We start from the raw sequence: 19,681 nt of genomic DNA on the forward strand, positions 1-19,681 counted from the left end.
AGTAAAAGTAAAGCATTTGTTATAATTTTATTGTAATATCAAAAGAATAAAAGACGCAGAAAAAAGATGCTAAGTTGGGAGCGCGATCTTTCTCGTCACATAAAAATGATTTGTAACGATCAGCAATTTGTCGTTACGATACATGCAAGATGAACACAAGCAGCATGCTTCGATCGTCCGTTTCGTTTCTATCGACTTTAAAATGCGCGATCTATCGCGCAATAGATATCATCCAGACAACATTCAGCAGAGAAAGCTACGTTCTCTGGTTCATTAAAATTCACGAATCGAATCAGAATTTCGTCGAAAAAGTAATCTAAAATTAACCAGTTACGTTCGACAAAACGTACAATAAGATCGCTCGCGAATCTATCGTTATTAAGGGAAATCAGAAAATACAATAAGATGAAGGATTTTCCGAAGCAAATGGTTCTCCTTGAAGCTTCTACCGTTGTTTAACATCGTTCGTCCATTCTTAATACGATTAATAATAATGAAATCGCGGCAATGTAATCGAGCCCGAGTAACTGTTTACCAAATATGAACGCCAATGAAAGCCAACGAACGCCCAAATAATTTGATTGGACGTACAGTTATCAGCGTTTGACCCTCATACTGTCTCTTCGCGATAATAAGTCACGTGGGGATGCGCGAGTGTTATTAACCCTGTCGTAATATAGCGAAGATTTTAATATTGGTAGAGCAACAAAATGATGATAATTCGAGTATGATCTTTGCTCCAAGAAAGGCAAGAAACTCGTTGAAACGTTAGTATCTGTGAAAAATTGTGTTCGATCGCAAGAGCATGGAAGAAACTTGTCTTCTCTCCAAAGGTCTCTAGTTGAAAAGAAACGAATTTCGTATTAAGTGAATCGAAACGATATAGAGAACGAATCAACACGTACGTTAGTTCGGCCCACTTGAGATGTAGCGATGCTTTACTACTCGGTAAGTGGATATTATCTTTGTTAATGATTTGCTTTGATCTTATGGAAATCACGTTTGTCCGCGTTTCTTCTCGTTTCATCGCTTGAAAAGATTCTTTCCGATTAAAATTACACGTTCGTGTAATTATCTAAAAGAATTTGATTTCGTGGCAGGAGATTTGTTCAAAGAAGATTATTCTCCACTGAAATTGTATATTTATTTATAAGTTGCGGGAGAATTTTAATCGAAATTCACGTTGCAGGCACGAGTACGACAGAACTGTGATCAATCTTACATGGATTCCACTTATCCAATAGCGAGAACGAACCGATTTGCGATTTGTATTTGCGCCCATGCTTCCTTAACAAACGTGACGGAAAGATTTTACGAGAATAACAACGTGCAGAATTCACGATCACCTTACGGGTGGAAAAAACGGGTACAGATAAGCAATAGACGAGAATGGCCCTGGACTTTTTCGCCGGATGTGTGGGAGGTAGATAATTCGCTTCGTTCAATTTCGCTTGCACTTTTTCTTAAGGCTGCTACAATGTCGAAATTTTGATGTACCAATCTCACTCTTCTTTCGACGAATACATTTTTTTTATAGGGACTGGAGACTTTCACGTCCCGAATTATCACATTTAACTTGATCGTACGCAACACGTTCCCAGGCTTTCGGGTAGAAATCGCGTGCAAAATTATATGCGATGTCAGCGTTGAATAACGTTAAACGTGTACAACGAATCTTCCAAAAAGATACAAATCTTTGGAATAAAATTAGTATTTACGAGCGACTATAAAATTACAAAAATAATGGCACTAGAGGATAAGAAAATCTACGCTCTTCGACGTACAACGTGTCAAGCAATTATAATTCTCGTCGTAAAAACAATCGTTACAATTGCTTTCATTGATAATTCGTTAGCTTTGCGCAGAAGAAGATGTAACGTATGTGATTGAATTTTATCGGCGGATAAAAGCTTGGTGACGCGAGGCGAGAATAAGAATGGTGAACATTTCTTTCGCGATTAAAATATCTTCATTCCCCCAAATGATCTATACAATAACCATAGAATAAGATGTTGCAGGAGAAATAAAAGTGTGAAATAATTTGTTTGAGGGTGCGCCGGTATTGTGGTGGGATATCCTTTGGACACGATCAAAGTGCACATGCAAACGCAAGACTATCGCAACCCGAAGTACAAAGGCAACTGGGATTGCTTTCGGACGTTACTGGCAAAAGAATCGGTATTTTATACACACGAATCAAGAAACTAACGCAAAAATAGTCAAAGATGAATATTTTTTAATAGCATAAAGCATTATAAATAAAGTATAAAGTATTATAAATCGATCGATCGTCAAATTTTAATGGAATTTTCGAGTTTCAAAGGATACGACTTGAATTGTTCCAGGTAGCAGGACTTTACCGGGGTATGTCGTCTCCGCTGGCAGGCGTGGCATTGGTGAACGCCGTGATCTTTGGCGTCTACGGTCAAACCCAAAAATACATACCCGATCCTGCCTCGTTGACCTGCTACTTCGCGGCTGGTGCCTTAGCAGGGATCGTTCAAAGTCCGATTTGCAGTCCCATTGAACTAGCAAAAACGCGTATGCAACTACAAGCGTCGACCGCGCGATTCTCAGGTCCGCTGCAATGTCTGAAACACGCGTACACACACGAGGGATACCGTGGCGTGTTCAAAGGCTTGAACGTCACGTTACTCAGAGAAGCTCCAAGTTTCGGTGTCTACTTTCTCGTGTACGAAGCTTTGACGAAAATGCCGGATAACGTTCCCGTTTCAACGCCACGCATGTTGTTAGCCGGAGGACTGGCTGGCACCGCTTCTTGGGTGATCTCTTATCCTCTGGACGTGATCAAATCCCGAATTCAAGCAGATGGAAATCGTTACGCCGGATTGATCGATTGTCTGAGACAGTCGGTGAAAAGGGAAGGATACTCTTGCTTGTACAGGGGACTCAGCTCGACCATCGTCAGGGCGTTTCCAACAAATGCCGTGACGTTCACCGCAGTCACGTGGACTTTCCGACTGTTGGGCCAAGAGAACGTAGAAACAAAGAAAGAAGAAAAACAGATATCGATGGAATCGATCGGCGAGAGTCTGGATATGCGCGAGCCCTTCTTGGAAAAGTGGAACAATTTTTTAACCAGCGTGTCCAGAAGAATGGTGACTCGTGGATTACCGTATTCCACGTTGTCGATGACATCCACGGACGAGTCGAAGCTAGAGTGGTCCGTTCAGTATAAGGATAACGAGAAATGGACAAAGGAAGGGGTCAAGTACGGAGAACAAACTCGAGGAGATAAATTTGGCAGAGAAGAGGATGAGAAACCCACGACATCCAAGGAGGATGTGGAAAATTTGAAAGAACTTGTTGAGAAGAAAGTGGACAGAACTGTAAGACGCTAAACACGATTTTCTGAGTTTCAGAAATCTTAGAAATGTACTCGTTTTCTAAACAAAACTGACGCAAGTAACGATGAAAATATATCGTTAAGAGGTGATATGTGACATAATTCGAGTGACTCTCGAGAATTTATTTTATTTTTATATTCGTGTTATGATTTTGTTTGTTTGTTGTTGTTGTCGTCGTCGTCGTCGTCGTCGTTTTTGTTGTTGTTGTTATTATTGTTATTGTCGGTGGTGTCGCTGTTGTTATTGTTGTTGCTGTTGCTGTTGCTGTTATCCAGCAACCATTTTCCTCGAATAATTTTTCTCGAAATAAAGAGCTTCGAACTGGTCCATGAACGTTAACCTTATCGTGTTTAATGAATTTCGACGTCGCATTATCTTTAATATATACATATCGAATTCCAAAAAGCATCAATCTACGACTAAATTCCCGCTATTACGTATCTCCGTTTTACATATTTCGTCGACTATCTCTTTTCCATATTCGTAAATTATTTCGCCGGTTGTCACACATTTATCGAAATCGCGCGATAAATATTCCCATAAATGAATTAAAAGCCGGTTTACAAGCCAAGATTTTCCTACTATAATATGACTACCTTGAATCTTGCCATCAAAGTGCTCATTTGTTAGAAGACAGTCCTAGACTGAACGGCGGACATGTAAGACCTATGTCACAGCCAGAGGCGACATTTACTCTCTTTTAAAATCACACAAAATAGTTTGTATCTGTCTGCCACCCATCTCCTCCGCTCCACTCCGTATCGTTTCCCTTCTTTTTTTTAAATCTTCATCGTACAATTTCTGGTCTTCGAGTCCGTCCGTCCACGTGTCAGAATCATTTTTGACACATACGAAATTGCAACGCGTACAAGTATCAGTCAAAGGCATTTCCCACCACAATTGGTACCGAATCGTAACTCAACCGTCCATTACGATCAATAGTATTTGCTCGATCGAGTTTCGAAGGGTTAAAATCGTAAAAAATTACACCGTCTAATCGATAAAAATCATTGCCAAGCACTGGAAACTCTAACCTATTGGACGATTTGAAAATTAACCAAGTCACCGGTATTCTTCGTTTCACAGGTATGATCATGATATTCGTTAGTTAATCGATAAAGAAAGTAATTCGATCATACGATCAATGACAATTTTAGACGATTCGTAATAAACGAACGAATGGATCGAATGTTCGTCGCAGTAAATTACTTTTTATTTTCATTGATTACCTACTTACTTCTATATCAATTGTCCACTATTTAAAATGAAATATGAAAAGTATTCAAGGATGGAAATCGTTGATTGTTAAAATAAAAGATACGATTAGAAAATTTTCAAGCGTCGCACGATCGTCGGAACTGGATAAAGTGTTTCTCCACCTTTGTCGTCGCGGATCCTCGAACAAATTCGTGGCCGAATTTTGAGGAAATTTGATATGGATGTAGACTCGAACGACAACAGCAGGGATATCGATTTGCACGAAAGCAACACACAACGACTGATTGCCGAAAGCGGTGGCCGATGTATGAGCACGCAAGCGATGCAATCGCTTTACGACTTCCGACAAAACAACCTTCTCTGCGACGCGGTCTTAAGGCTCGAAGATGGAGGCGTGTTTCCGATTCACCGCGCCATTTTGTCAGCTTGCAGTCCGTATTTTAGGTCTATATAATTCTACGCAATATGCTACCATATTACGTATTACGTATTTTTTAATATCGTATCGATCATTCGTAGAACCTTATTCACAACCACGTTGCACTCGCGCGAGAAAACCGACGTGCTTCTGCCTGGTGTCAGTAGCAATATGATGAATCTGCTTCTCGAATACGCGTACTTGCGTTCCATCAACGTAAATAACGAAAACGTGTGTCAGCTGCTGGTCACCGCCGATTACCTAAATATTCTCGGCGTTCTCGATTTCTGTTGCGAGTATCTCAAACAAAATCTAGCGCCGGAGAATTGCATCAGCATCATGAGATTCGCAAGGGAACATTTCTGCAAAGGATTGGAAAACAGCGCGTATCGTTACGTTATGAGACATTTTGTACAGGTCATTACGCTTCCGTTGTTTTGTTAAGACTCTTCCATAGCGCTTGATAACGCTTTCAACTTTGATAACGTTCCTTACACGCGGCCCTTTTCTTTCTCATTTCCATAAATCGACAAATGTCCGCGATCTTTCTATCGGGAAATAAAATATTCCGTTCTAAAGGATTTCGTTGGAAAAGTGTAGCGACGTTACTGGCCAGTCGTATCAAAATTGAATGCCGTCGGTGACTAATAAAATTAATATTTTATGCTTCATCGATTCTCCAGCTTTTCCTTATTCTCCGCCAACTCGGCGTAACAAACAACCAGACTGACGGTTCGATTCGATGCAGGTAGCTCAACGAAGCGAGGAAATTCTCCACTTACCGATCGAAGAGCTAACCGCTCTGATCGGAGCCGACGAACTGAATGTCAAGAGCGAGGACACGGTTTGGGAACTGGTATTAAAATGGATCGACTACGATCCTCAATCTCGAAAAGAATTTATCGTCGATCTCATGAAGAATATTCGCCTTGGCCTCTTGGATACGCAATTTTTTCTCGAAAACGTTAAAGACCATCCGTATGTTACTGGAAACGAAGCCTGTCGACCTATCATTATCGAAACTTTGAAATTCTTGTACGATTTGGAAATTATTACACAAAAGGATGGAGAGGTACCAACGCCGAAAATAGCACGACCGAGAGTTCCCCATGAAATACTGTTCGCTATAGGTGGATGGAGTGGCAGAAGTCCTACAAATTTCATAGAAACCTACGATACCAGAGCGGATCGATGGGTCAAGGTAGATATCTCATGCTTTTAAATAGTTGTTACGTCGCTTTACGTTTAACGAGGAAATAATCACAATTATGTAAAACGATCAAAAAATAAAGGTGGAAGAAGTAGATCCGATCGGACCTCGTGCGTATCATGGAACTGCGGTGGTCGGTTTTAATATTTACGTGATCGGTGGTTTCGACGGTGCAGACTATTTCAACAGTTGTCGTTGCTTCAACGCTGTCACTAAAATATGGAGAGAAGTTGCTCCGATGAACGCTAGAAGGTTACAGAGATCAAATTTGCAAACTAAACTATATATAAAACGTTCGATTCCCTTCTAGTGGGTCGTAGTGTCTAGTGTTCGATGGTGAAATTTTGTCAAAAATTTCCACACGATCAATATCTTCTCGAACAAATTATCTGACATCTTAGGTGTTACGTTAGCGTTGCCGTACTCAACGATCTAATTTACGCGATGGGAGGATACGACGGATATTATCGACAAAGCACCGCGGAACGTTACAACTATAAGACGAACCAATGGTCCTTGATAGCACCCATGAATTGTCAAAGATCGGATGCCAGTGCAACTACTTTGAATGGTGCCGATCCATCTTAATCGCTTTCTTTATACGCTATAGACACATAGCAGCTAATCAGATACTAACTTTCGTGTAATATAGACAAAATTTACATCACGGGAGGTTTCAATGGCCACGAATGTTTAAATTCAGCCGAGGTGTACGATCCAGAAACCAATCAGTGGACTATGATAGCTCCGATGAGATCGCGTAGGAGTGGAGTGTCCTGTATAGCTTATCACAACAACGTATACGTTATCGGTAATTATTCAAATCCTTATCAGAAGAATTCTTTTTTTCGCATTTCTTACTGATCGTATGGTAATTCATTTTTCTAGGGGGTTTCAATGGAATATCAAGAATGTGCAGTGGAGAGAAATACAACCCTGCGACGGATATTTGGAGCCCGATCCCTGATATGTACAATTCGCGTAGTAATTTCGCGATCGAGGTGATCGACGACATGATCTTTGCCATTGGTGGATTCAACGGTGTTACCACGATATATCACGTCGAGTGTTACGACGAAAAGACGAACGAGTGGTGAGTATGAAAATTCTTTTAAATCGTTGTAATCCTGCTTCTCTTCTCTTCTCTTCATACATTCGCGTTAAACGAATTTGCCACTATAATCCGTATAAAAGAATTCTGAACAAAAATTATTGCTCTTAATGGGTGCTTAAAAGGAAGATATTTCTCACCTGATCACATTTTTTATTTTATTCGCGCACGAATGGATACTTCGGAGTCGATTGCTGCTTCTTCGAAAGTGTCGAACCTTTAAAAAGTGTCGTTGTAGATTCTTTCTCGAGGAAATGAGAGGCAGAAAATCGTCTAAAAATAGCGACGACGATGTTACGCTTGTTATGCCCTCTTTACTTTCTATCATTACAAATTTCTATCATTAGAAATTCGGAATTTTCATACTGTGTATTAAGAGCCTGCTTCGTTCAACTTCGATTCGATGGCTTCCTACAGGTACGAAGCAACAGACATGAACGTATATCGTTCAGCGTTATCAGCCTGCGTAATCATGGGTTTACCAAACGTAAACGACTACATTCATAAACACCGTGAACGTTTGATGGAAGAGAAACGGCAGAAACTGCTAGCATTGGAAGTTCACCGCAGTCAACATCAACCTCAGCAAGATCAAATCCAGCAAAATAGCGAAAATTCTTTCAATAACGAAATACCCGCACCACCACCGATGCCTCAAAATACTGGTTCCAGCAACGAGAATCGACAAAATTAAGAATAATGATTTAACGAGATATTTATAGGACTATATAGGTTTTACGGTCAGTCGGACGGACGATAATTGAAGTAATAGAACAACGAACGTTCAAAACGATTTAATTAGCCTACGATTATGTTGGAAGAAAGTGCTAACGCGATTGATGGCGTACGTATTAAGAAGAGACCATTTTACAGATTTTATATCTTCAATTTGTTGAGAGCAATGCTTGCAAATATCGAGGATGAAACAATCTCATTTCTTTCGATTTCGAAATGTTTCTTTTAATATAATCGTAGTCTGCTTGCAAATTTCCGGTGGTAGAATAAATCTAGAATAAACACGATCCTAAAGATCTTAAAGACGAGAAAATGTAACGATTATGAAAGATTTATATAGTGTAAAATATCCTGTTGTTAACGATAAACAGGGAGATAGCTTTTTGAAATGGAATTTTAGAATCGATAGCACGCTTGTTAAAACAGGATAATATTTTCAGATTCGTGTTTACCGGAGTTTGTTAACCGACATGTGTTTTATTTTTATACAAGACATATTTTTATTGCCTGTTTTTGTGATGCAATTTTTTTACCAAGTTTATTGAACGACTGTATACATATAAACGAATTATATGTGTGCGTGAGAAAGCCGATTCTAATAAGGAGAAAGGCACGATCTATGATATATATTATTAAAGTCGATGAAGAATATCGACTAAAACTGCTGAAATGGAACTTTACAACGATCAATAAAAAGACATTGACAAGCAAATTGTACAGCTTTTACTTTGTATCAATGTTTCTCTTTTAAAAAATTGTTCATATTGATTGAAACAGCTGTTTCTTTCTTTTTTTTTTTTTTCATCAATTGCTGTACAAGTGTTTTTTAGATTATGCTCAAATTAAACGGATTTGTAACTATAAATAAAATTATATAATGACCTATATAATTCGGATATATACTTTTTCCATATCTCATCAAATTTAAGAACTGGTTTCAAAAAATCAAGTAAGCACTTACGTCTGTTACAATATTAGATATCTGTTGTTTAATATGCATACACATATATATGTTTTATATTTCCGTGATTTTTATTCGTTTACATGGAACTCCTTGTAGAACGTAACGCAATCTATTTTGTTTGCAGTTTGTGCACAAAAATATATTATATATTTGTAACTAATTCTGGAACATTTGGAAGTAGTATATCTAGGAACTTTTCGTTGTTTGTTGGTCAGCATGAATTGTGAAACGTGTTATATTTGTTAAAGAGTAAAGAGCTAGACTATGTTCGACGTGTGTTCAACGCTGAACGATAGGGAATAAGTAGAATTGCGAAGTAGTTGTCAAAAGTTTAATTACCGTTTGCGGACTTCGATGTGCTGTAAATTATACAAATCGGTGACAGAATGGCGAAGTAAAGCTGCAAATGGAAAATGGCGAAAGTCGTGAAAGTATCCGAATCGTTACCTACCGTTCTGATTTGTGAATATTGTACTAACCTTACGTTCAAGCAAATAGAAGATTTCATAAGGTGGGTCCACCTGTCCCTGATCTATTTGTCACAAAAAAATATCTCGTAAGAAATGGCTCTAGCTTTGGTGCATTTTTAATATCCTGGACAGTATAAATCATTTACAATTTTCGATAACTTTTGTACACGTATTGTATCATACTTAACTTGTATCTAAATCGCATGAAAAATTAATTATATCGCTCGCGGATCCGAATATACTTTTTATAAAATAAATTACACGCCCAGAAAATGTAATATAGCGACAAATGAACCACTCGGAAACTAAACTGATCAATTTCAATTTCTGGAAACTTTTTAATTTTGATACTTTTTAAAATACACGATTAATGTTTATTTTTTTAAACACTAAGCGATTGATCGTAATTTGGCTTCGATTAGTTTGGCTTCTGTACAACTTAAACGTTAAATGTTATTAACCACCAGTATGTAATTTGATTTCAGACATTTAAGAGATCAGCATTGTTCTAGGGAGGGAGGTTCGTTTGTGTGCCTTTATGGTTATAATGGAGTATGCACTAGTCTTCCTGTGGAGGGTGTTTCTGACAAAGATTATATAGCACATGCTACTAAGCACGCGACGATGCAACAACAACGTAAAAGCAACGGTCAATTGTCAGAGCCTTCTTCCTCGTGGACTGTGTATTCTGCAGCACAGAATTTACCAGCTGTTTTAAATGATCCTTTCAAAGGAAAACAAAGTAACTTTTTAACTCGTACTTGGGGAGATGGATTCGTAGAGAAAGTTGATATACCTAAAAGTCCCTACCTTCCTGAAATCACGATGCAACATTTTGAATCGTATTTAAAGAAAATTACAAGGGTAATTATTACATGTGCTTAAAAGTGATATACTTATTCCACCGAAATATAAGTAATCTAAAGATCGTCCTTATTACAGAGATACCGAAAACATTCGCGTATGAATTCAAATGCCAATAAATCAACTACACCTAACGAGTTGTTACAAAACTTCCCAAGTTTAAGAAAAGTTAAATCTTTAGGTAAATATAGTATTTATATAAATATTATAATGAAATAGTGATATTTTTTTTTTTGTTACATGATATAGAATTCTTAAATTGAAAATTTACAGATCAAATGCAATTTGATTTATCTAATATCCCAAAAATCTTCTTGATACCTAATTTGGATCTTTCTCAGAAAGATAATTTTTATGCTGTATTTCCATTTTCCAAAAATGGATTATTAAATGAGGATTCTAATATAGTTATGAATGTAAAACAAATGCAAGAGAAGGTATACCAGTGATATTAAATATTGCATAAAATACAAGAATTAAAATCAATAATATATTTTAAATTTGTTTGTGGAATAGCTAAGTCATTATTTAGATGTTGTTGAAGTTAGAATAGCAGAGCAAGTTGCTTCCAAATCTCAAGCATTTTTCCATGCTATGACTTCTCACGACGCCCTAATGGAGCAACTTACACAAACTATCACAGTTTTGAAAGCCCTTAGAAAAAATATACACCAAGTTGATAAGCATCTAGTCAATGATTCTTTGGAAATTTTAAGGTGAATTATCAAATTATTTGACATTTCTAGTATTATATCAATTTTTATTTGGATATATTTCTAGGTTGGAACGAGCGAGATCTAATCGATTATTGGTTCAAGAAAAGCTGAAACTTATGGCTACAGTACACCAAAGTCAACCAATGATACAACTGTTGTTATCTACACCAGATTATGTTGCAGCCTTAGATCTCATTGCTACGACACAAGAAATACTTTTACAGGAATTGAATGGAATACATAGTTTTAGGTACATTTATATAAATAAATATTCTGCTAATAAGATAAATATATACATGTGCATATATATAGATATATATATATATTTATATATATATGTCTTATTTACCTTTTTTCTGTCTTGCTTAGACATTTAAGCTCTCAATTGACAGAAATGGAAAAACTTGTTGATAAAATGTTATCTACAGAATTTCAAAGATATGCAACTGCAGATTTAAACAGACCATTAGGCGAGGAAAATACAGTTTTGGATAGTGTAAGTATATGTAAAATTTTTAAAAATTTTACATACTTAGTTTGTAGCAAACAAACCTTCATGCATCTCTTCCCAGTGAGATCATTTGTACATCCTCAACGAACAGGATAAACTTGTCTCCATCATTTCTGGTCTCCTGCGGCAAAAACATTTTCAATTTGTGGATACTTACAAAGAAGAAGCTGTAACAACGGTCCGAGCTGTAACAAAACAGAGGGTCATAGAAGCTTTAGCAGCGAGTGATTGTTGCAGTGATCAACAAGCTGCAGCTTTAGAAGTTGGTGGACTTTCCCTCGCGGAAAGATTAACATTACTTCACAATGCTATACAATCTTTAACATTCCTCTTGTTGCGAGTTAAGGTATATACTACATCATATTTTTAAAATTATTCCTTAATAAAACATAACCTTTTGACACGATACACATCCCTAGGCTGTTCACGATGTAATGCGAGATACAGTAGACTTAGCGGCAGGCCGAGTACGTGACGGATCATTCGATGATACGATTCCCGATCGCTTGTTAACTCAAGCAGAACATTCGCGAGTAACAATAAAACTCAATGATATGATAACTTCGATTTGTGATTATTGTCATGAGCGAATGGGAAATCTGCTTTCTGCAGGTACAAATGATAAAGATAGATTACAAAGCGAAAAAGAGAAACTAAACAATGAAAATTCAAATAATAAACAAGAAGAAAAAGAACATCAAAATTGGAATGATAAATCATCGTGGTTGAGCAAAAGGGCAACAACAGCTCAAGTATGTCAACTAGCCAATTTAGTTGAAGCGTTTACAGAAACTTGCGAGAAACTCTGTGGTAAACAATGCACAGGTTTACGATCTGCGTTTAAGGTGTGTGCTGCTTATATATAAATTGTGTGTTTATATTATATTAACCATGTACCAGTATTTTATATTTTGTAACTTACAGTTTCTAATATAATATTTTTTATAGGCACAAGCAGGTAAATTCATTCAAAGATTTCATACTGAGCTCAAAACAAAGCTCACCCTTTTATTAGAATCTGAGCGGTGGAAACAAGCTGATGTACCACCAGAATTTCAGTCATTAGTAACATATGTATATGAAAACAAAACTTTTCCACCAAATCTATTTAAAGTCGATGATAAAGTTAAAAAAGATAATGTCCAAAACTTCATTATGATAGAAGATGAAAAATATGCCATTGTTGGTACAGCTTTAATGCTTATACAAATGATACACGAATATTGCAGGTAACATTTTAATTCTAAATCTATGAATATTTTGTGAAACGCTCAATGAAATTTTATTTTTAGAACTGGCAGTGAACTGATAGCTTTATCAGGAACAATTGGAAGGCATTTAGCTGAATTACTGCGGCATTACAATTCACGTTGTTGTCAACTTGTCCTTGGAGCTGGAGCAATGCAAGTTGCTGGTTTAAAGACTATTACTAGTACAATACTTGTATTAGCAGCGCGCAGTTTGAAACTAATTTTGTGGTTTATGCCTTATGTTAAATCACACTTTCAAAGTAAGTCGATTCTTACTTAGCATTCAACTTATGTTACGATTATGATATTAATACTAGAATTATCTTCTAGCGTTTGCAGAACAAAAACCTAGTCGTGGACTTGGTGCATCTAGTATAAGCGGTGGCGTTGCATTACTGGATAGCGTTGAAAAAGATATCCGTGCACATGTGAAAGAAATTGAAAGCAAAATTCTTACTATTGTCGACAATCTACTAGGTGGTCAAATATCAAAATGGACTGCAAGGCCACCAGTACCATCAAAATCATTTAGAAATATTTCTAGGTAACTATTACACGATTCGATTATTTTATTATAATTATAATTACTATACATCTTAAACTTCTAATTACAGTTATTTAATGAAATTACACGAAGCAGTTTCTGGAATTCTCCCAGCAGTTGAAGTACAAACTCTATATCGTACAGTAAATATATCCTTCAAAGAAAAACTTAGAGAACAATTAGTCAAAATGAATATAGTGAATAACGGTGGTCCACAACATGGTGTAGTCACATCTGAACTTACATTTTATCTGGAGGCATTGCGAAAATTAAAAGTGTTACCAACTAATGAATTAGATGACAATTGGATGAGTGATATATGGACCAGATAACATGCAGAGCGCGTGATATATTGCATAATAGAAGCAATGAAATATTGTAGAAAAAGGTGACTAATCTTTATTACGGTCTTCCTTCACATGCGTTACATCTCAGTGATTATTAACGTTTTGACGGATTTTTAAAAATGTGGCTTGTATTGAAATTATCCATATAAATATGTATAATTATTTTATTTATAAGGTTGTACGGAATACGAAATTGATTTGATAATATTTATATATATATATATAATATATTCTTTATATATATGTATATATATATATAAAGAATTAACAAGCAGCATTTTTATAAAATGCTCTATTCAATATTTTAAAAATATGTGTAAATAATAATCAGTTTTGTTTAAAAAATATGATATTGTATTGTTCGTTGACATCTCATTACAAATTGTAAGTTAACTCGATTACTAATATTCAATTACACATATTTTGCGTCTCCCAAGTAATCTTATATGCCATAGTGTTCAAATATAAAATTTCATATGTAAGTATGAATAAGTACACAAAGAAATCTATACAAATAGTAGAAAATTATTTTCTTCCATACCAATAAGATTAAATATACGAAGTTTATTTGCAATTGAATACCATAGTAAGCATGTCAGGAATTTGTTATTGTTGAAATGATTCAGATGAATTGAATTTAGCATGTACGCAAAAATAAGCATGCAGTAGAAGGACCAAGATAGGTACTAAATTATTTGTTCATTTTTTCCGTAACTATTTATGCGTTATTTGGATATCTTTTATTCTTCAAAATTGGGATTTTTTTAAATATAATATTACAGAATAAGAAATTAGAAATTTATACATTTTGTTAATGAAACGTATCAAGACCTAAAATATGCATAAGAATAATGAAAGACGAAATATGACTGCTTTTATTGCTGTGTTCATTACTCGAACTGATTATAAAGAGTATGTTGACAGATAGATTGCGACAATGATTATTTAAACATTTTTATATATAGCATTAATCTGTTTTTATTGACAGATTATTGAATGACTAATTTCTAAATGGTAAGCATATCTTACTGTTGAACATATTGTTTACTAGAATATATTAATATGGGGATTTTTATCAAAGTTTTTGAAATACCCTGTATCTCATATTCTTTTTTGCATATGAATGTATATGTATATGCAACAAACGTGTATATTATAAACCTACAATTGCAAAAACCTAAGTAATAACTTGCAAAAGAATTAAAAAATAATGCATTTCAAGTAATGTTTAATTTCTTATCACGCGTGTTTATTTCTATTCAAAGATATTGAAAAGAATTATAAATTACAGCTTAATTACATTGTAATGGATTTTATAATGGATTGTAAATATTTCTTTCAACCTCATAACCAAAGATAAGGTTACTAATAGCTAATATTCTTCAGTTACTAATAAATTGTACAGTTACGATGTGGCAGGCTTATATGACCTTCTGAAATTATGTTTGTTTAGAGTAGTTTTAATTTATTATAAATATCTGGTATATGGTGCATTCCGTTATTAACTTCATCTAGTCCATTTTGTACATAAATAAAGACACTACAATAATTTCTTGTACTTTTCTAATTCATAAACAAGTTTCTCTAACAAAAGAAATTTTAAATTAGCAAGAAAGTGACCCGCGATTAATTAATATAATCTTGTAATCTTGTAAATTTAATCGTCGAAACTCGTGATGCCTTGTTGAATATGCATGTAGAAATGAGAAAATATAACTACTTCGATATATAACATATTAAACATCTTTATTTCACCAAATAAAAGGAAATCTTGAATTTTATTTATCTATCAATTTTATAAATGAAACATTCTATTGCTCGGTTGCTATAACAACGAAAATCAAAACATTTTCATAACCTATCTAAGTACGGAACGATATAGAAAATATACTTACATCACTGTGTGATTATTATGATATTTGTAAACATTTGTTCGAAATCTTTGGGTCAAAAATAAAATGACAGATCAAAATTCGTACGTATCTATTAATATGTACTTATACTGCAAGTTAATAACATTTACGTTAGCTTGAAATATTTTAATTATATATTTTTAAAATGTCGAATATTTTGTATATTTATGAACACTAATGCAGACAATGAAAACACATAGATATTACGTGGTTATGTTTTAGTGAACAAAATGTTAGAGATCACGCTTTGCGTCTTTGTTTAGAAGAAGAGCAACACCGTAAGACTAATCCAATTGAAACGCATGAACGCTCATTTATCATTGTTGGTAGCAAGAGGGTTGTATGTAATAAATTGACTGAAACTATTAAATAATTATCTATCGATAAAAATTACTTACTTATAATTATGAAGAAGAAATATGTATTCTTAGGGCAAGACTACGATCGTACATCGATTTCTCGAAAAAGATGAGGCACCGAAACCAACTATCGCGATGGATTATTCTTTTGGACGTAAAGCTGGGAAGAGTTTAGTAAGTTTTCATTTATTTTATGATACCATATTATTCAAATAACAAATAAGTATGAAATTAAGTATACAAATTTCGAATAATGTTTAGAGAAAGTTAAAACTAAATTAATTGGTTAGAAAATAAATAAGAAATATGTCAGTCGTATACGTTACAGTTCAGAAAATATCATTTATTCGTAAGAATCAGTTAAGAATATTTCATTCACTAAAATATAAATAACCATGGTAGATCAATAATTAAAATAACAAATCGAAAATGTACATAGAAACAGTAGAAATAAAGAAGGACAAAACATGTTATTATGTAACTGTGTACACACGTTATGACGATAACGACAAATATTTAACTGTAACTTTATTTCTTGTTTAATTCTTATTATCGGCGCAGATAAAAAATATCGTGCATGTTTGGGAAGTAGGACATTTAACTTCTTCATTAGTATCAGCCGCAATGACAGGTTCGTCTTTGACTCATTCTCCTCATCATGTTACGATATTGATTATGTTGGATTTATCGCAACCGGAGATTTTATGGACCACTTTCGAAGAAGCTTTCTCGGTAGTTCGAAATGCAATGAAAATGAGTTATGATGATAAAATAATTCAGGAACTCAAACAACAACGTATTAAAGAACGAAAACAAGCAGTGGAAAGAGAAGTCGATCCATTTCCCATGAAACTTTGCCTTATTGGTGGAAAATATGATCAATTTAAGGTATCTTAAGCATATTTTCCAATGTAAAATATTATTGTAAAATATATCGTTATAGATAGTTATTAAATCGAAAACTATTATGAAATAATAAATTATTTAATGATTTTGAAATAGGATTTAAGTTTGGATAAAATAGAATTAGTTGGGAAAATATTAAGAGCTACAGCTCACATTTTAGGCGCAGGACTCTATTATCATTCCGCAAAAGATAAATCTTTATTACGAAGAACTAAAGACTTGTTATCTCACTATGGATTTGGTATTCAACTTTCGTAAGTTTCTATATTGATTATCAAAATAATAGTTGTATACTTTGATATTGCAAAATTTTGACATTGAATCGATATAACTTGCCTTTTCTTGAAAATTATAAATCAGCGATACCAAGTGCACAGATTTTGAGAAGCCATTAGCGATATCTGCCGGTGCAGACTCCCTCTCATCGATCGATTTGCAATTTCCTCAAACCAGACCTTCGGCTATCTTAGATACCATCAAACAGATTTACGTTACTCGTATACCGCAAGAGTCAAGAAGCAACGAAATTATTCTGGAGGATCCAAGTAACGACCCCAACTTTAATGAACCGATCATCGACAGATTACGAGCTCAGAGAGAAGAGGTATCACTGAGTAATTTAATTTATACGTTGCAAGGAAGGAAAAAATTTGTTTTTCTTTTTTAATTTTTTTAAGCAGGATTTCTCTCTTCTAAGATTAATATCTTAAATGACTGTTTATTGTAATCTTATTACAGTCTTTAGCTTAATTTTACCAATACTATTCATCCCAGAAACTGAAAGTAATTTATTTGTAGGAAATTAATATTCTGCTTCACGATATGTTGGAAGGACGAATACCTCAAATTCCTATTCCGGATCCATCATAGGATTAGATAACACTGTGTCGTCATATGGATTCATCACAAGTACATGTAAAAAGGGGAAGAAATCTTTCGAGAAATCCCCCTAATGCATGTTTGTCACGTACTTGATCTTATTGAGATTGAAAGAAATCTCCGACAAGCGAAAAATTCCAGTTTACCTAGTTTGTATTTAACATGTTACTATCCGAAAATCTCATTTTACCCAAAAGGCTTATTTTATTTACATCTACGTAAATATGTACACGTAGAATCTACAAAATCATTCGTGCGATATTGTGCTCTTTCTAGTTCACATGTTAAGCTATACTACAAGAGGCATGAATGCCTACAATGGTAACGTCGATAAGGCTAACGATAAAGTGTATTTATCGTGTTTAAAAAGAGTTATAGTATAGATTCTTGTACAAGTAAGCGTACGATGATTCTACTGAGTTTAATATTCTTGTACGAGCACAATATTTAAAAATATTAATATTAGTAATCGATGAATCTATTAAATCGATATTTGTAACTAGCTATGTATATATATATATATATATATATCAATTAAACTACTTTTATTCCTGAATATGCACATTATAGTTTCTAATAAGTGATTATTTTAAAATCCAAATGTTTTGTTGAAGAATGGTCATACAAAATTTTATGAATATACAGAATTACGACGAATGAGTCCGTTAATAAATAATCTACTAGATGAAAAATATCTTAAATTCGATATAAAAATGTCTTAAATAATATTAACACTAAATTAACGATACGTTATTAAAGTTGTTTCACTGGAACTTACTTTCATCGAAATAAAACGACTGATCTTCCTCGAAATCAATCATTCAAATCATACGATTTCGATTCTCGGTAGCGATGAAATTACCCATAGCCGTGTCATCGCGCACGCGTCTGTTGTTTCGCCCTTTCCCAACAACGGTTCACCGTGAAATCGAAGGGAGTATAGGGTATAGCGAGAACGAGAGCGTAGGGGAAAGGTGGGGAGGGTGTCGTCGCACGGCTCCCGATTCCTAGCGGCAGTGGAATAGTGCGCTGATAAGAGCAGCGGCGGCGAACGGTGACGCGTGCGCGCTGCGGTGCGATGCGCATGCGCCTCGAGGTACACGGGTCGCTCCCGATACGCGGATAGTCGGAGTCGAGAGTTTACGAAAACGGGATCCGACTGGGGGGGTTTTCGCTGCGTCGCGGGCCTCTCGCTTTCTGGCCTCGGTTTCCTCAGTGAAAATGCCGCTGTGATAGAGGCGCGCGCGGTGCCGTGTGCTCTGTCCGGGCTTGTCGCGCCCCTGCAACGAGCCAACAGTGTCAACTGTCCACACCAAATTTTACTGCGCTAGTGGTTCCACCGATTCGCGACTGTTATCTTCCCGGCGCTTTTCCCTCCCTCGCTGTCTCCTCTGTCTTTCTCTTTCGTTTTACTCTACTGCTTTTTCCACCTCGTGCATTCTATCCTTCTCGTTATTCGCGCGTTTTTTTATTATCTCGCAACCATAGATCGGTCGCGCTCTGTGTGTCCCCACCTTCACGAAACGATACTGCAAGATTTGACACTGGAAGATCGTGACAGTGTAGAAGTGTCGCACGAGTTTCGTAATCGTTTGTTAACGGAGTTGCACCGACGATTCGAACAGGTGAGTTGAAAAAACAAGATCGACATGGTGTCGGTGTCGGTGTCAGTGATTGGCTCCTCCCAGATCAGTGTCGTTGATCGTTACACCTGTCACTGCGAATCAGGCTTCGGTAATTCGATCGTATCGAATCGATAAAACCAAGAATTGATGGTTGGTTCTCGTCCGACCGACACGATGTTCGAAATGTATATCGCGGTGATCATAGACCGCCCCCTCCTGCGACTGCTTCTCGCGATTATCGATTCCGATGTGAACGCGCCCTGTCTGGACAGT

The 19,681-nt window shown here is 35.6% G+C and overlaps 4 protein-coding genes across 8 annotated transcripts; all 4 read left to right on the forward strand.

Annotated features, from left to right (window-relative positions):
• The first annotated feature begins 235 nt into the window (after positions 1 to 235).
• Positions 236 to 3,707, forward strand: LOC122571046 (mitochondrial basic amino acids transporter-like). The gene is made up of 4 exons (XM_043734242.1): positions 236 to 948; positions 1,190 to 1,423; positions 2,051 to 2,178; positions 2,346 to 3,707. Exons 2-4 carry the CDS (start codon positions 1,390 to 1,392, stop codon positions 3,360 to 3,362), a joined length of 1,179 nt encoding a protein of 392 aa, XP_043590177.1. The 5' UTR covers positions 236 to 948; positions 1,190 to 1,389; the 3' UTR covers positions 3,363 to 3,707.
• A 143-nt stretch (positions 3,708 to 3,850) lies between these two features.
• LOC122571044 (kelch-like protein 10) lies at positions 3,851 to 9,135 on the forward strand. 2 transcript variants are annotated; one of them, XM_043734236.1, is made up of 8 exons: positions 3,851 to 5,030; positions 5,106 to 5,421; positions 5,753 to 6,205; positions 6,297 to 6,466; positions 6,616 to 6,785; positions 6,867 to 7,025; positions 7,103 to 7,307; positions 7,743 to 9,135. In XM_043734236.1, the coding sequence occupies exons 1-8, from the start codon at positions 4,804 to 4,806 to the stop codon at positions 8,017 to 8,019; spliced, it is 1,977 nt and encodes a 658-aa protein (XP_043590171.1). In that variant the 5' UTR covers positions 3,851 to 4,803; the 3' UTR covers positions 8,020 to 9,135. The 2 variants fall into 2 exon arrangements, with proteins under 2 accessions (XP_043590171.1, XP_043590172.1); XM_043734237.1 differs by having other exon boundaries at positions 6,628 to 6,785.
• Positions 9,136 to 9,292: 157 nt separating this feature from the next.
• Positions 9,293 to 15,275, forward strand: LOC122571042 (vacuolar protein sorting-associated protein 54). The gene is made up of 13 exons (XM_043734231.1): positions 9,293 to 9,535; positions 9,980 to 10,358; positions 10,437 to 10,539; positions 10,632 to 10,795; positions 10,875 to 11,074; positions 11,139 to 11,324; positions 11,444 to 11,570; positions 11,677 to 11,931; positions 12,005 to 12,430; positions 12,534 to 12,814; positions 12,878 to 13,095; positions 13,166 to 13,379; positions 13,450 to 15,275. The coding sequence occupies exons 1-13, from the start codon at positions 9,438 to 9,440 to the stop codon at positions 13,709 to 13,711; spliced, it is 2,913 nt and encodes a 970-aa protein (XP_043590166.1). The 5' UTR covers positions 9,293 to 9,437; the 3' UTR covers positions 13,712 to 15,275.
• LOC122571047 (cytoplasmic dynein 2 light intermediate chain 1) lies at positions 13,636 to 18,555 on the forward strand. 4 transcript variants are annotated; one of them, XM_043734245.1, is made up of 7 exons: positions 13,636 to 13,767; positions 15,862 to 15,983; positions 16,071 to 16,172; positions 16,560 to 16,886; positions 17,001 to 17,158; positions 17,265 to 17,508; positions 17,703 to 18,555. In XM_043734245.1, exons 2-7 carry the CDS (start codon positions 15,942 to 15,944, stop codon positions 17,772 to 17,774), a joined length of 945 nt encoding a protein of 314 aa, XP_043590180.1. In that variant the 5' UTR covers positions 13,636 to 13,767; positions 15,862 to 15,941; the 3' UTR covers positions 17,775 to 18,555. The 4 variants fall into 4 exon arrangements, with proteins under 4 accessions (XP_043590180.1, XP_043590178.1, XP_043590181.1 ...); XM_043734243.1 differs by having other exon boundaries at positions 15,862 to 15,979; positions 17,703 to 18,469; XM_043734246.1 differs by having other exon boundaries at positions 13,638 to 13,767; positions 15,903 to 15,983.
• The last annotated feature ends 1,126 nt before the right edge of the window (positions 18,556 to 19,681 follow it).

The sequence above is a fragment of the Bombus pyrosoma genome, linkage group LG9, assembly GCF_014825855.1.
Source record: "Bombus pyrosoma isolate SC7728 linkage group LG9, ASM1482585v1, whole genome shotgun sequence".
Classification (NCBI taxonomy): Eukaryota; Metazoa; Arthropoda; class Insecta; order Hymenoptera; family Apidae; genus Bombus; species Bombus pyrosoma.